At 35.7% G+C, this 17262-nt stretch overlaps 1 protein-coding gene across 50 annotated transcripts in view; it reads right to left on the bottom strand.

The window, feature by feature from the left end:
• Rims2 (regulating synaptic membrane exocytosis 2) overlaps positions 1 to 17262 on the bottom strand; it is a 520587-nt gene that overhangs the window by 295834 nt on the left and 207491 nt on the right. For 3 of the 50 annotated variants that reach the window (XM_087555452.1, XM_087555453.1, XM_087555455.1), the window contains exon 1: positions 8392 to 9045. In XM_087555452.1, the coding sequence (XP_087411578.1) occupies positions 8392 to 8513 (122 nt within the window). In that variant the 5' untranslated portion in view covers positions 8514 to 9045. 50 annotated transcript variants of the gene reach the window in all.

The following is a 17262-nucleotide window of genomic DNA, read 5'->3' as shown; positions in this document are numbered from 1 at the left end:
TCAGAGGAAGATAAAAAACAAAAATGAAAAACCAAAAGTCAAAGATAAAGGTTGCATAGTAGCCAAATAAACATCAAATGAGAGGAAAGAAATATATTCACAATGCAAACACTGTAAGCACAACAAAAGCCATGTATAAGTATGTCAAAATAAAGCTACCTCAAACAAGAGACTAAGAACAAATTTTGGAAACAGTCATGAAAAAACATTGAATAAAAAAAATAACAAAGTGACACTTCTGTTCATCAGAAACTATGAAAACCACTTACCCAACAGACCCTAAATTTGAAAATAAAATATCTGGCCACACAACATCATATTTATATTTTAATCAAATCCTCAAATATATTTAAAATCATACGTAGGGGTTTTAGTATTTAGTTATTCTGACTTGACAATTTTAGATACTCATTGTATTACCTGGTAGAAGTCAATTCATGGTATTAATGTTGTAAGCAAATCCTCAAAAATATTTAAAGTCAAACGTAGGGACACTACCACTAATGCAAACTTTTCAACACTTTGGTTGTAAGATAGGGAAAAAGTAAATATTGACCAAGAACTAAAAGTGGTCTCCATAAGCCTCAAATGATTTTATGTACAAAACATAACCAATCTACAAAACTGTTACAACTCAAAAGTGAATTTTATGAGGCCAACAGATACAAGACTATTTAAGAACAATACTGGAAACATAACAATACCTGATTTAAAATTATGTTACAGAGTCTTAGTAAGAACTCAGATTTGTGCATGGCCTGGCACAAAAACAGATAAAAGACAGAAATAAACCCACACAGCTAGAACGACCTTGGTTTTCAATAAAGCTGCCCAAACTACACAAAATAAATAAAACCATTTCAACAAATGATAACAGGAAACTAGATGCCTACATGTAAAATAATAAAACTAGATGCCTACCTTCAGTGGAGACTGAAATTTATTCAAAATGTTCAATGGCAGAATGTTGGCTGAATCAGTTCTGTGCTTGCCTCTGTGGGATGCAGATGCAGGAGGAGGCCAGAGGCCCAGCCATGGTAGTCAAATTACAGTCCAAGTTCAAAGAGAGATTCTATCTTACAACTGAGGAAGAAACTCAGCATCAACTCTGGCCTCCACGTGAACACACTCACGCACAATAGACACACACAATACCCTAAAAGTATAACTATTCAAGAACACTTCAAGGAATAGTCTTTGAAAGAATGTCAATATACTATATAGATACTTGCACATATAAGTTCGCCATGCACAATTCAAATAGCCAACGTGTAGAATCTGCCTACATGGCTGTCATGAAATGAATAAAGGAAGAAAACATGGTGTGGATGACAGTTTATTAGGTAAAACACTTGCCACTCAAACCTGAGGGCCTGACTCTGCATCCCGGTAACCCACACAAAAGCAGTATGTCTATAATCTCAGCGCTCCTACTGTGAGATGGGAAGCAGAAACCAGAGAATTCTGGGAAGTTCACAGGACAGCTACCCCGGATATATTGTAACAAACAATGAAAGACAGTGTCTCAAACAAGGTGGAAGAAACAACATCCAAGGTTTTCCTGACCTCCTAAGGCATGCTGCCTCCTCTGTGCAACCATGTTCACACACAAAGGAGTGCATGCACGCTTATTTTAATGATTACATAATGAAATGAAAACATGGTATAGCTCTACAATGGTATTTTATTTCATCTGAAAGAATGAAAATATAGTATTTTCATGGAAATCCATGGAATTAGATGGGTTGGGGTATCATGTTAATCAAACTAACCCAGTCTCAGGAAAAATATTAGATTTACGATATATGGATACATAGGACATGAAAGCGGACAAGCTGTAGGGAGAGGTGTGAACAGCCATGGAAGGCAGGGTGTTGGAGGGACTATGAGTTACGAACAGACGTGCATGTGTTTCAAGTTGTGAGAAGAATAAAGGTGCAGGCCATACCGCCTGACTCTCAGTTGAAGAAAGATCAAAGAGCTACATAAAACACGCAGGTAAGGGGGCTGGGGATTTAGCTCAGTGGTAGAGCGCTTACCTAGGAAGCGCAAGGCCCTGGGTTCGGTCCCCAGCTCCGAAAAAAAGAACCAAAAAAAAAAAAAAAAAAAAAACACGCAGGTAAACCAAAAGACCACAAGAGGTAGTTGAGAAATAGAACCGCATGTATACAGTTTCATTTCCTATATGTTGGCTCTACTCAAAGCAATCCAATAGGAGGCGGGGCCTTAAGTCTTTTCAACAGCCTACAGGAGGACACTTGACTATACATCTGGAAAAACCTTCATCTCCCCTCACCCCTCATGTTATAGAAACAAAAGTCCATGGGTCATCTAATCTGAGAATCTAAAATTCAATCTAATAAAAGATAAACAATGTAGTTTTTTTACTTAGGATTTGGCAAATATTTTTAAATAGCCCACAGAAAATAGAAACTGAGAAAAGGGAGGGCATATAACCCACAAAGAAGCACAAGTGAACAATATGCACAGAGAAGGTTGCTCACATGGTTAGTCAATAGGCAAATTAAATCCCATTAAAATGGCCAAGCTTAGCCTAACTATATCATGAAGGACTCTGTCCTTCAAAGTCAAAATAGTAAAAACTATACCCTGTTGAATAACATGTGTTATTATTGCCCAGTAAGTTAGAAGCATTCTGTGGTTTGAATGTGGAATGTCCCCCACAGACTTCAGTCTTTGAACACTTGGTCCCCAGCTGACAGGGGTGTTTGTGAAATCTCTAAGTGATGTACTCATGCTGGGAGAGATACTTGACCAGGGAGAGCTGAGACTTTGCAGACTGGCCTGGTCTCTTGTCTCTTCCTCAACTGTCCAATTGCAGACACAAGATGATCTGGAAGCTTCTGTTCTTGTCACCATTCCTTCCTCACCATGATAGACCATATAACCATTGGAACTATGATCCGAGTAAACCCTTCTGCTAAGTGGCTTTTGTCAAAGTATTCTTATCACAGAAATGTTTAAAGTAATTAAGACAGCATGTGAAACTACAGAAACTCAAACATTGTCAGCGGCCATTTTATAAAGTGGTCTATCATTATAAAGCTAACTATATAATTGCTGGACAGTCTAAAAATTTCCAATTTTAGAAATTCATAAACGTATCTGACTAAAGATGTGTGTAAGAGCTTGGTATGTTCATGAAATGGAATGGTATGTAGCAATGAAGGGAAATATGAGCATGTAATACACACAATCTTTAATGACTATTACATAAAGTGTGGCCTTTATAACATATGTTTGTTTTACTTACTGTAGTAAGCGCATACCTACCCATAGGTAGCAGTGCCTAAGCAAGAACAGAAGTCAACATTACCCAAACATAAAGCTACAATACGCAGTAGAAAGTCTGGGACAAATCTATCTTTATTTAAACATGGAACTTCTCTCTGCCATGTTCTGCTGATTACATCTCTAACATTTCAAAGGCATACAAACGATGAAGTTTAAATGAATGTAAGTGAATCTGATGCTTGACTTTGCTCAGGAGTACTGTGAGAGTGGTGGACTAGGAAAGTTTCAAGTTGTATTTCTTATTCCTAGCATAACTCTCACGCCTCGATTCTAGAGCAGAGATTGTCTGGGTTCCACTTCTAAAGAAAGTGTCCTCTCTGCAAACATTTAGCCTTGGCAGTGCTGGGCAGAAGTAAAGTGTGCTCACATGTGGAGCACTGCAACTGTGAGCTCCCACAAGAAACATTCCCCCATGTCTTAGGAACACAGAGAATTCCTCAAACTCTCAAATCAAAATTCAAACTGTATATGCCTTCAAGGACTGACTTTCCTGAGGGTATAAACTTCTGTGAGTAATTCACATCAGATAGGTAGACAGCTAGGAGGACCCCAGCAGACATAAACGGGTGCTTTACTTACTACATGACAAACAGCATCAACGCTGGAAACATTATTAATAATTAGCTTAAATCATATGAAAAGTGGACAAAAAAATTATCATTAGTATTAACTTATCAATTGTCACCAAAAGTAGTTGATTTTTAAAAGTTAGTTCATTGAAAAAAAACCACTTATATACAACCATTATGAATACAAGCATCTATGTTAATTATGGTAAACAATCAAGAACCATAATAAATGTTCCAGTAAAAATGTCAGTGATAATGCATATCTGCATCAAACTGTTTTCTGAGACATCAAACACAAATATTGTAAAGATAACCATCCATGATGATAATACTGACTACATATATACTTACTAAAGTTCGAATATAAGCATAAATTGTGTCAACTGACATGTACTCAATGCAGTATATGCTGTAATAGAGAAACAGTTTGTAGAATCCAAACCTATCTCATTTTGCTTTCAAAGCCAGGATCACAAAAAGTAACAACTAGATTTCTTGATGAATTTAATCCTTTATGCTTCCTAATATAGACAGTCCAGGAAATACATCCCCAAAGTGAGAAAGTGTTCTGATGTAATCATGCCAAACTCAAACGCTGCACACGTGTGCAGCCTGCATTATTGAGCTCTGAGAGCTGCTCCCTCATTATCAGAGTGATCATTGATGTGTAGGCATGAATAACAAGTGCCTGTGCCAAAATTTATGAACACAAATTAGTGCTTTCATAATAAACCCAAGCAAGAGTAAATGGTCTGTAAAGGATTAGGTACTTCTGACCAAAAGAACTGCCACTCTAAATAAATATTTATTCTGTAAATCATGCTTTCTGTATAAAATATTGATGTTTAGAATTATTGTAAGGTTTCAATAAAAATAACACTTTTGCATTAGGTAAGTTTAGGATTTATAAGTCATTTCTGAAGAGCAGTGGTCCTATTATTTACTAAGAAATCAACACTTTAGAGAGGGAAAAGTAGCACTCAAATCAATCAAGGAAGGACATTAGGCATAAGCTAGAACTACTCCAGGCAAACTAGACTATGAAGTTCCTGGACTTAACATCAGAAATGCAACAAAGATGGTGTCCTTACCTCTAAGAAGTATTTTTACTCTTAGCTTTAAGAATGAAATTCTGCATATCCCATTGTACACATGTATGAGAAAGAGAAAAATATTTATAGTATAGTTTCTGAAAAAATTCCAGTTTTATTGTGCCCCTATGTAGTCAGATGGAACAACAATCTGTCACACAATTTAAAGACCAAGAAATAATTGCTTTTAAAGGAAAATACAGATTTCTTCAACGTATGACAGTGTAAAAACCAACAAAGAGAAAAATGGACAGACTATTACATATACTCTTACAAACAAGCCATTGTTATTGTGTTCATGTAAATGCTGCCCAATGCAATTGTACATTCAATGTGATGCCCTCTGCATAGACAGTTTCTAGAGTCCAGACATATTTAACCTGGTTTGCAAAGCCAGGATCACAAAAATTACAAATTAGATTTCATGATGAATTCAGTACTTGAGGACTTGTTTACTGGTGATACAGGTTTACTGGTAATTACCTGTATGTCCTGGCTAAATAATTTAATTTGAGGGAAAATGAGCTTACAGTGAGAAGAGTTGGAAAGAAGAATTTAAAGTGGCATTTCATTAAAACCCATCAGATGGGTTTATTAGGATCCAGGCACTTTCTGTTTTCACCACTTGGTCATCATGCTCACGTAAGCTGCAGAAGAACAGAGTGCATCCTTCCACCTCCTTTATGTTCTAAAAGGGCACTGAAGGACCATATAGAAGGGAAAACAAGCTGACAACTTTCAGCCTGAAGCAATAGTCAGACTGTGTGGTCTCCAAACAAAACTACTGTAAATAACCTAATAATTTTCATTACTACATACCTACTGTTCATAAGTTAATAAAAATAGTTTAGTAATCCACATTAACCTCTAGTTCTAAGACTTATGTTGTACACAATATTATTGATATACATAAAATCTTTCCTTCTTTGATAAGTTACAAGTAGCAATGTTTTTAGGGCACATGAAAAGATTTTCAACTTTTAACCTTTTATTGCTAATAAGACCTAGAAATCAACTACCCTGACACCAAAAACCTGAAAAAAAAGTTCAATTAAACACTTGAAAATATGATTGATTACCTAAGAAAGGCCTTAATTTCAAAACTGCTTAGGGTACCCTTTTAATAATGGATTTTTCCATATTTGATGAACAGTATTCTAGTAATTTATCCTAAAAGGCTACTCAGAATAAGATTACATAGCCAAATCTACCATGCTATTTTCCTGTCACTGCTGACGATATCCAACATCTCAGGATAAATACTGACTATTCCATCCAACTGATCTAAATAAGAAATTATTACTACTCACATAACAAGCAAAACTGAGGTAAATTATGTAACTGAGTCTCCAACCACTGGCATCCAGACCAGGGGAAGACTCACTGTGAGACTGCACCTTTCAGTGACAGTTCAGCTCCGCCTTCTATGAAGTTTTTGAAGAATGAAATTTTCATAATACATGTGTTTTGGTTTTGCTTCAACATTAACTGTTGTCCAGGCACTGGTATTCTTTTATAAGAGAATTTTAAGCACGCGCACACACACACACACACACACACACACACACACACACACACACACACACACACAAAACCCTTCAATGATCCATTTATCTTATCTGAACACAAAATATAACTAAAAAATTTCAATGTGTTAACATAATTTGGGAAATCGTAGACTTATTTTACATTCTCCATACTTCTAAAATAACAGCTCAAATGCTTTTGATCACAAAAATAAATCAAGTTCTTGATTATTTCTGAAGATTAGTAGAGCAATTTGTAAAATAATGCCACATGCTCCTTTTAAGAATAAAAATTAAGAACATATAAATACATGATTTGTTTTCTAAAGCAGAATAAATTCATTATTAGTATTTTCAGAGAAAATTAAGCAAGATTGGTTTGTAGAAACACTAGAAATTTCAATAGATTAATTATACCAAAACAAAATACCACAATTTAATAAGAGCATTAAAATTATAAACATGTCAACAACAAAACAAACTTGAGGCTAGGGCAATGACAGAGCCCCAGGGATGCAGTGCCAGCACTCACTTAAACCTGTGCCTCACTACGCTACTGTCACATAGCTTCTACAGTGAGCATGTACTGAGGCACCCAGCAACTCTTGATATCAAAAACAAAAATAAAAACAAAAAGAAAAAAGTATATAAGAGGAGTACTCATTTATAAACCCTAGCAGCTTGATTGTATATATAAAGTCTTAAAATATAAAGAGCCTACTGTAGAATACTCCAGCATTTCATATAGTGTCACACCTTAGATTAGACTAAAAGTTAAAAAAAATGAAAAAATAGTCCATTCAATGAAAAAAAAAAAAACTCCATATACAAAGAAAAGGTCATAAGTGTATTTGCCACCAAGAAAAGAAAAATCTTAAATGGTAACAAATGTAAGGGCCTCCCTGTGACGGCCACACTAAGATGCATATTGTATAATGAGGGTCTTTTGATCTCTACAATAGGCTACCTCACAGTACACAGAGATCCTAAGGGGAGTAGACCAACAAAACCTTTCAGTCTTCTAAGCACTATTAGTCTCTTGCCAGTTTCTAGAAAATTTTAGGGCATTACTATACTATCAGAATATCTGTCTCAGCCCTTCCCCATGTATATTTTGCTTAAATGAGGTGTTATGTTTTTTTATTTTGGAATAAAACAGGAAAGATTCTCAAAAACTGAACAACTTAAATGAAGAAAGAATCCAGTATTAAAACTGCATTTTAAAGCTCTCTTTGGGAAGATACCTCGGTGAGTGTAAGCCAAACAAATCATCCAGAACATATGTTCATAACTGAACAACCTTCACGACAGAAAAGAGATCAGTTGAAAGAGCAGTAGAAATATATAATAAAGAATCCTCCCAAAAGTAGCCGACCTAAAACAAAGCACTGCCTGCAGTTCCACAGCACAGCTTATTTAAGAGTGATTATTGATCTGCCCTGCATAGAGAAATGTCTTAGCCATGAAATCCTCTTCCGCATGTTTTACAAGAGCATGCATGATTACTAATTCACATTTTCCAACAAATCACACATGATTATACAGTCTACGCTTACATATGCAGTGCAGTCACTACTGTGACTGCAGGGAAAACATTTACCAGGCATTTTAAGTTCATCATTGTATTTATTAGGAAAGAGAGCGTGAAATAGCCTGGTATCTGTGCTGTGTTTCAGAGGTCAATCTGCTTACATTTATAAGCTTTAAAGGCCTTAAAAATAAGAGATTTTCCTTCTTAAAATCAAATGTAGAAAGCTATGTAAAATGCTGTATTTCATTTTAAAAAGAGCACCCATATATTACTAATATATCAAGGCAAACAATGTCATAGACACAAGACTACTGCTCTGAAAATAATATTAGAAAAAAATATAGTTTAGCTTTACTTACCTTGCATTGTTCAGCGTTTGTCCAAAAAGCTCATTCTGTAAAATATTTGGTGGGGATGAAAAAACCCCATGGAAATGAGATAAAACAGAATTGCAGACCTGGCGCAACGTCTCAAATTGCATTTTCCTTCTTTTTATCCTCTCTTATTTTTCCTTACCACCTGTCTTTAAAAGTCATCTATTTGCAGACACCATCAAATAAAAACATGCCAATCAAGTTCCATATTTCTCCTGAGCTCTGTAAAAACTGTGCTTGAATGAGCAGAGGTTGATAGTTAATTGTACAGTCATTCTTCTAATTCAGTCGTAGAAGATTCAGTACTCGCAGCTTTCGGCTTTCTCCTGACTGTAGCAAGAATTCTAAACAGCAGCAAGCTTTCTGGGCATTCCCTGCTGAAGTGTGAGGCTGGGCTGCTTTCATGTACTCTACTCATATCTCTCTAAGCCTATTAAAAACACGCGATGAATATATGCTGTCGTCAGGACTTTCTGCACATCTGGCTGCCAGCAATAAAAATCTCACAAGTAATAGAGATTTTCCTTCTTAAAATCAAATGTAGAAAGCTATGGGACAAGGTATCTTCTCAATGCTGTACTGGGAAAGAAGAGGAATTGGGCATTTTCCCAGCCTCTTTCTCTTTTGAAAAATGAATGACTCCAGCCACAGAATGTATCTCTTCGAGCTACTGCATAGGACCAAAACACTAAAAATAAGTGCTCTGTTCTCCTTTCAGAATCACGAAGAAATAAAAATATGACAGACAACAGGCTTCTACCACCTACATCTTTAGCCCTGTACTTCTACGGCGCAACACATTTAGACACTGTGCACTTGGTCATATTAATTTCTTATTTAACATGTCTGAAACAATTTCTAGAGAGAAATGAATAATGTTCATTCTGGAATCTTTCTAAAGGTTATATATGGTGACTATATAGTGGGTTATGTAATTATAGAAAAATATTTTAACCATCTCAATGCATAAAATCTTTCCCATAAATTAAAAATAATCAGAGATATTTTATCACTCATTCTTAATTAATTTCAGTCACAGTATTCACAGCATTTTGATTAATGGCTATTTCCTGAAGGAAGGTTCCAACCATTATCTGAGAATACTCCCTCTCAGCCTCCAGTCTGTGACTGTGTCAGATAAAATACTGGTTTTCTAGCTATGGTCATCTTTCTAGATGTTCAGTTATTGGCTTGACCTAGACTAACAGTGCCCTTATTCTGATGTCATTGTTTCTCATTTTATGACTGACCATCAATTTATCAAACACACACACATGTGCATTCATAACGTATATTTTCAGTTTGTAAGAGGCTTATAATATTTTTATTATCTGTAAAAATTATACATATTTGCTCCTCAACCATTTTACAGAGGACAGAAGCTGGGGCTTTGGTGACTACACAGATTATTCAAAAGTGTTTGAAATGACAGTCTTCCCTTTCTCCATTTTATGCCCCCCCCCCTGATTTTCTATATATTTGCACAGTCACTAGCATGTATACAAAACTTACTATAAACAAGCCACTCTCTACTGATGAGCAGAAAACTTCCTCCCAGTGGCATAACCACAGATATTTAAGTAAATGAATTTTAAATAGCAGGAATTTAGGTATGTTTATTCCATTCGTGTCAAAGCAGGAGAAACCCAACAAGCTTTGTGTTTTAGGCCTCTGATCATAACTTGATAATTTTCATGTTAAAATGGTCAATTTTTCACAATACAATCATATATTTCTAAGATTCTTACTTTTGACTTAGTTTCATAGTTAACAATAGTTATGATAAAAATCTAACTGTTCTTGTATATAGGTTTAAATTTTTGTAACTAATCAAAGCCCTTTTGTAACAAGTCTGTTACTTTATGTGACTAGAACAAAACATGTTTTGTTGTCTAAAATTTTTTTCTTCTGTGTCTCAAAACTGGATTAAAAGGGAGGTCACAGTGAGTGTTGCCAGACTGGCCTAAGCATCAGCGTTACTACTGATATGCGCCTTAGATGACTCCTTGGATGAAGCAAAAACACATCAAATGCCTTCCTCAGAGACCTGTTTTATACTCTACTCATACAGCACAATACTACTGACTCTCTTAAACCTGTTTTCTCTTCTTTCCTCAGTCTTCCTCTAACCCTAGCTCCTCATCACTGTCAAAGCTCAAAGGAAGTCTTCTGGTTAGACAGCATCCTCCGCTGTGCATTCTCCTTATAACCTCCCTTTCCCTTGACAGTCCTTAAGAAAGTAAATCAGTATAGGTACATGGAAAAAATCTGTATTCCCAACTCTATGAAATTATGTCTTGCATTCTGTTTTAGTCATTTAGCACAGTGCCCAGTACAGATTTAGTGTTCAATAAACATTTGTTGAATAGATAACCACATTTTATTAATTGTTAAATTATTAAATAGATCTTTTAGTAACATCTGTAGATGGGATAGAAAAATCACTGAAAAGCTTGATTTGCTGGTGTATCTAGGTCCATTTGTTTGCTTACCACATGGTATTACATCAAATCATAAACTCCATAAATAGAATTACTAATGTTTGTAAACAAAAACATTCAATTCAATGGACTGTGTAACTGGTTATGGCCTCAAGCACTGTAAAGAATGTTAAAGATGTGTTCTGTATTCTTGTTATAGTGCAAGTTAACAAGCATTGGGACAACAGAAAGCACAGACTCTATAGTCAGAGTGGAGTTTAAGCACTAGCTGAACCTTTATTAGCTATAATACTCCAGGATGTTCATTTCATATATTTAATATGTGGTTATTTTTAAGTCAAAACTAGCATTCTCATTCATCTCCTAGAGTCATTATTGAATTAAAATATGTAATGTACATAACTACTTTATACACTCTATCACACACTGCATTTAGAAATCCCACTATAAACAACATACAAAAGTGATTACTGATTAAAGAACTTAACAATTATATATGGGGTATAATTTTTATCATATTTGTTCATCAAAAATATAGTTTTTTCATGACAGTGGCAGTGGTAGGTCATACATATAATTTTCCTTTTCCAAAAACCTTAAGTAAGAAATGCCTTAGAGCTAAGAACAGAGCCTTATTCATACCCTGTCTTGTATACATGAACGTTAGCCTTTGACAGTCGTGAGGAGGAAGCTTTAGTTTCTCTTTGACTATTCTACTACGATCTTTAGTAACTCACTGCAAAAGCCAGGGTCAGTAAGAGTTCCAGTAGACTCAGATGTGCTTAGAAACATTGGAAAGCAAAGGCAATGTAAGGAAAGAAGACACATAAAAATGCCTTTCAACACCTGAAGCTTAATCCACAGGGAATTAAAGTAAATGCCAAAAAATGAAAATGATGGATTTTCACCTATTAAATAGGCAAAGTATTAAGCAGGTGCTCATAAAATGGGTAATAATCTAACATACTTCTTGGTAGGAGCCTACATTGATATAATGTTTTTGAGAAATATTTAGTGATAACTATCAAAGACTTCAAAAATGTTCAAAACATAAAGGAAAGCAGAATAAAAGTCAAAATATTAATATTACCAGAGGATCTGTAAGAAAATGTAAACTTGCAACAGTTTGTACAAACAACCCTATAATCACAAGATAATTACTAACCCTTAAGAATGGGTCCATACTGTATGCTTAACAATGCTCAAGTAAATCATATACAACCTTACTAATTTCCTTCTGTTTAGCTATACGTACCCATCAGCAATAGTCTTCATTTTCAACAGCGAAATTCTGAAATCCTATAGCAATGTAAGTTAATTGTTACCATGAAACATCTAAATGAGAAAACCTAACTTTATCTTCAAAAATATCAGAAGTACAAACTCATGGTCACCTGTCAGTTTCCTTTACCTAATGGATGCTAGTTAAATATTAGCAAAAATAACAAACTCAAAATAAAAGAGTCAAAATTTGGGAAGTTTCTTACCTGATAAGAAACACAAGTTTCCTCCCTGATTAAGACACGATTAGATTTGTTATTTTAAAGTTATGCACATTTAGTGTTAGTTTCTTTTCTTAACATGTGTGTACAGTTACCACTGTGAGCTCACAGAAGAGAACTTGAAGGATTCAGTCCTCTCCCCTGACTATGTGGGTCCAGTGATGACTCTGAGTCATCAAGTTGGGTGCAAGCATCCTTTCCACTGAGCCATGCCATCACATCAGCTCTACTACTTTGCCTTTCTTAGACAGGATCTCATTCCAAAACTAAGACTAACCTCATAACCTTGCAGCCCAGGCTGCCCTGAAACATGGCATGTTGGCTTACCTCCCAAGTAGAGAATAATAGAATGACACATAACATCTAGCTCACTTTTAATTTTTAAGAGTAACAAAGTAGGGCCAATGTGATGGCCCAAAGACAAAAGGCACTTTCTGCAAAGCCTGACAACCCGAGTTCAATTGTCTTCTGACCTTCATTCAAAAACCACGGCATGCACACATATGTACTCACACATGAAAACACACACACATACAAACACATAAAAATAATGAAATATAAATAAAAGTACCGAAGTGTTTCTATTGAAATACTTTTACATGAAAATAACTAAACTTGCATCTAAACATAGCTGAAGATTATGGAAATTCTGATGACACAAATATGTGAAGTCGTGACAAAATTCTTAAAATATACAGCTCTGTGCATACAGTCTCATCCACATATATTATATCCATATTACTCAATGGATGTATATTAACATTACAACTACATCAATTTCCTACTACTTTAGTCTTGTTCCACTGACTATCTTAAGTGTCCAAGAAAGGAAAACAGATACCAGAAAACATCTTTAAAATTCTATCCTTACAGTTTGCAAATAAATATCGTCTGTTAGAAATACTTCCCTAAGCAAAGATCACAGAACAATACATAAGAAACATTAGGCATAGCATTCCTAATAAGTGGGAGGGGATAACAGGCATTTAAAACATATCATTTCTCCTATGCTTCAATTTAGGGTGAACTAGGAAATATATTCAGGGATCAAAAGAAAGGTTAGACCTAAATACACAAATTCAAATCTCAAAACAACTACAACATTTCTACTCACAAAATTATGATAAAGGGGCTGAAATAACAGCTCAGTGAGAAAAGCACTTGATAGGCAAAGGTGAAGACTGAACCCACATAAAAGTCAGATATCTGGTCACATCTGTATCCCAGAACACGGACGCACAAGACAGGGAATCCCAGGAGCAAGCTGGCTAGCCAAAGTGGCAAGTTCCATACTCAATGAGAGGCACTGCGTCAAATGTGAAGAGCAATGTAGGAAGATACCCTATGTTAATATGGGATGTCCACACACATGAATATGGATACATACACACATACACACACATACGCTAAAAATTAAATTTAGCAAAGTGGATAATTAATTTAAATTTTTGTAGATACCCAGTTGCTTTCTGATATAAGGTTAGTTTACACACTTCTCTACGTTCGTATATACTACTCTCCAAAGCTTCAGAACACACTCATAATTTAAAAAACCTCTATCACCCAACTCAGAGAGCAAAGAGAAAGCAAATCCAATCCATCATGCAGGCATAAAGACACAGTGTCACGATCCTCTCTCAGGCTCCTCCTCCTTGCCAGGAGAAATGAAGGCTGATCCTGCTGTGTTTTGGCTCAGACACATTTTGAGAGGAGCCTTGAATCTGGCAGCAACAGGAACATATTTTTTTTCACAGAATGCAAGAATCCAGCTACTGAGTCCAACCAAATTTCACCTCCCAAGCGAGTGCATTCAAAATGTTACCTAGAGAATCTACGTAAAGGACAAAGATGAGTATTTCAGAAACAGTTATTATGTACGTCCAATGTTAGAACTGTTGCTCCGTACAAAATTTACAAGGAATCCATTAGCAACAGCAACATAATCCCAGAATCCATCTGAACATGAATCAGATCCAATTCAATGGCTTGAGTTACATTTTCCAAAAACCACAATATAAGTGATGTTTACAGCCTTGGGATTCCAAGGACTCCACTGAGCTTGCAAAGTAATTTCCAAAGGCACGTTCACCAGCTCATAATTTCTAAGCTTACCTAGATTCTTCAGGAAATACTACTGACTGAAATTTGTTATGTGAAAATAATAACATTTCAGCAAAATATGAGACCAATGATAACTCTAATAATATTAGCTTAAAGAGTCCTATCCATAACGACTTTTGTGCAATTTTTCTCCATTTGTTACACTACAAAAAAAATATGGAGGTTCTTTTCCCCCACAGGTAATTTTATTACATAAGTTCAAATTTCGTTTCAGCCACAAGATTGGCTACCAAGAAATGTGTCTTAAAACTCCGCAATGTACTTTTACCCTTGTCATTTATATGTGTCATTATATATTTCAATATGCAGAAAGGGTAGCCAAAAGCTTGCCTCTGAGTGAGGGCAAATGAGAAACAGAACTTAACTGTTTCCATTGTCCACAGTGTGTTTTTATGTTATTCTTCCTGTCCACTGTTTTAGTCTGCCTGCCTACAAAGCCCCAGTGGCCAACACAAAACTACAATAATTATCACTAAGAAAGTTAAACGTGAAGACAATGTTTAAGGTGATAGAAATGGGCTATTTTCTCACCTATTTCAAAACAGACAGGAGCACTGGAACAGTTTCTAAAGAGAGCTCTTCTTAGAGTCAGTCATATCAAGTAAAGGCTCAATCAATTGCTATAAATTCTACCTTGATGTTTGTAAAAGTATTCAAGCAGAGGACATTAAAGATTCACCTAATAGAAGACTGTATTACACACAAAAATTAAATTGATTTATCAAGTGTCTTTAAACTTTATGTTATGAGTCTAAGGACAAATATCTAAACTGTAGTTTGCAGTGAATTTGAAAGAAAGCCAAGAAGAGGTACATGGTAGGGCTGTGAAGGAGGAAAGAAAAAGGGGAAATGATATATTATATGATAATCTCAAAAATAAAAGTAGATACCAATAAAAACTTAAATTATAAGCTGAACCAAAAGACATTTTACTTCCATCCTACTACAATTACAAAAGTAATGATACCAAATTAATGTCTAATGTCCCAGCATCTTAATCCCCAGATGTAGTTTGTCAAACTACAGTTCCTTGACAAATGACCTCCTGTAAATGTAGAAGAATCGGGTTTATCTTATGGGCCTCCACAACTCTCTCATTGAGTTAAATGATCACAACTATTGTTAGCGTAGGACGCTGAGTCCTTCGTCCTTTGAATGCTATGCTCAGTATAAAAGATACTTGAAGATGCAGCCCCAACATTTCCCAGGCAAAGGTGCTGAATTTCAATGTTAAATGATTCAAACTGTTGTGCTGTACAAAATATTCAAAGGCTAAATCACTGCTCAAAAAATCATTCAGTCATTAGAAGTGTGTCTATGAAGTATTACCTGAAATTTCCTGGTTATTTTCTATATCCTACAGAGCATACAAGGAAGAAAATAGGTGGAAAGAAAGAGAAAGGAATTGTGTAAAGAGGGTCGGATACTATTCTAGTACTCATGCATTTGAACCTCTAGTCTAAGTGATATTATGTCTCAAAGAGGAATTTGATAGAGAGAGAATTTGTAGCATTAATCTGAAATAGTTTGGACTTTAAGAGCAGATGAAGTTCTCCTGAGCTAAGTTCTATTCAATATAAGAAGCACAGAGTAGTGAAGTGGCAAACTTGCAAAGTGTAGAACAGCACTATCACAGGTACAGTGCACTGCGTATGCAAAGGCCAAGCAAGGGCATCAGGAAAGGAATCAGCAACACAGAAGGGCCAGTCCAGAAAAGGCTGAGTAGCTGAAGAGGAAACAAGAGACACATCTTACAAGACTGAAGAGTGGGTGAGGATTTTGGTTTTCAATCAGCTAACAGCTCAGCGTTATCCTGTACAACAGCACTGTGTCAGTACATGTTTGAAGCCCTCATGGTTATAATCAAGCAGACTTTTAAGCATGAGCAAGAAGCACAAAAGAAGAAACAGGCCATAAATTATCAAAATGTTATCTTATTATGTGAAGGAAAGGGACACCAATTAGAAAGTTAGCATAATAATCCAAGCAAGATATTAGTTAGACTGGATAAAAGCCATAATAGTAAGATAAAGAAAAAAAGAGCACTACCAATGGAGAAGCTGAACCAACAGCACTCGGACATGAGCCCCAGGAGTGAGAAGTGGTGTGCAAAGGTCAAGAGGGTCAAAATCGCTCTCGGGTTTATTTCTTAAGTAACCAGACAATCAGTCTTACAATTTGCTGAGACAGAATACTAAATGAGGAGCAGCTTAGGGGAAGAGAAGGAGGAGATGTTGACTTGGATTTGAAGCATATGCACAATCATTTAATACTTTAAAAGGTAGATCGCTTAGTAATCAATATGCCAATCCAGAAGTGAGTTATCTGCCAAAGAGGTAACTTTAGGAAACTTCAGCATGTTAGTAAGCAGATGAGATAACCCAAAAAAAGAAAATTCAAAATAAGATATAAAAGAGGCCTGAGAAAAGCACCAAGAATCGGTGAGGTAGCTAAGCAGGTAAAGGCCCCTAACTGCAAAGCTTATGAGTAGAGTTCAGTCCTAGGACAAGTGATAGAAGGAGAGGCGTGACTCTCCTAGGCTCTCCTCTGAATTCCACATGTGTACATGTGTGAGCCCACTCAATAATGCATATATACAAGGAAATACATTTTTTTCAAGATAAAGCCACCAAGCAACTAAGTTCTAAATTAAAAGAGCAAGTGAAGAACTCTGGAAGAAGACCTAGAAGCCAGGAAAATTCAGTATTTGTAAGAGAATATGATTAACAATGTGTTATATTCTTCCATTCTGAATTTGAAGAACCATAGCCTTTTGATCAAAACAATTCTCC

The sequence above is a fragment of the Rattus norvegicus genome, chromosome 7, assembly GCF_021556685.1.
Source record: "Rattus norvegicus strain SHRSP/BbbUtx chromosome 7, alternate assembly SHRSP_T2T, whole genome shotgun sequence".
NCBI classification, from domain to species: Eukaryota; Metazoa; Chordata; class Mammalia; order Rodentia; family Muridae; genus Rattus; species Rattus norvegicus.
This window is presented reverse-complemented; position numbering and strand designations above follow the sequence as displayed.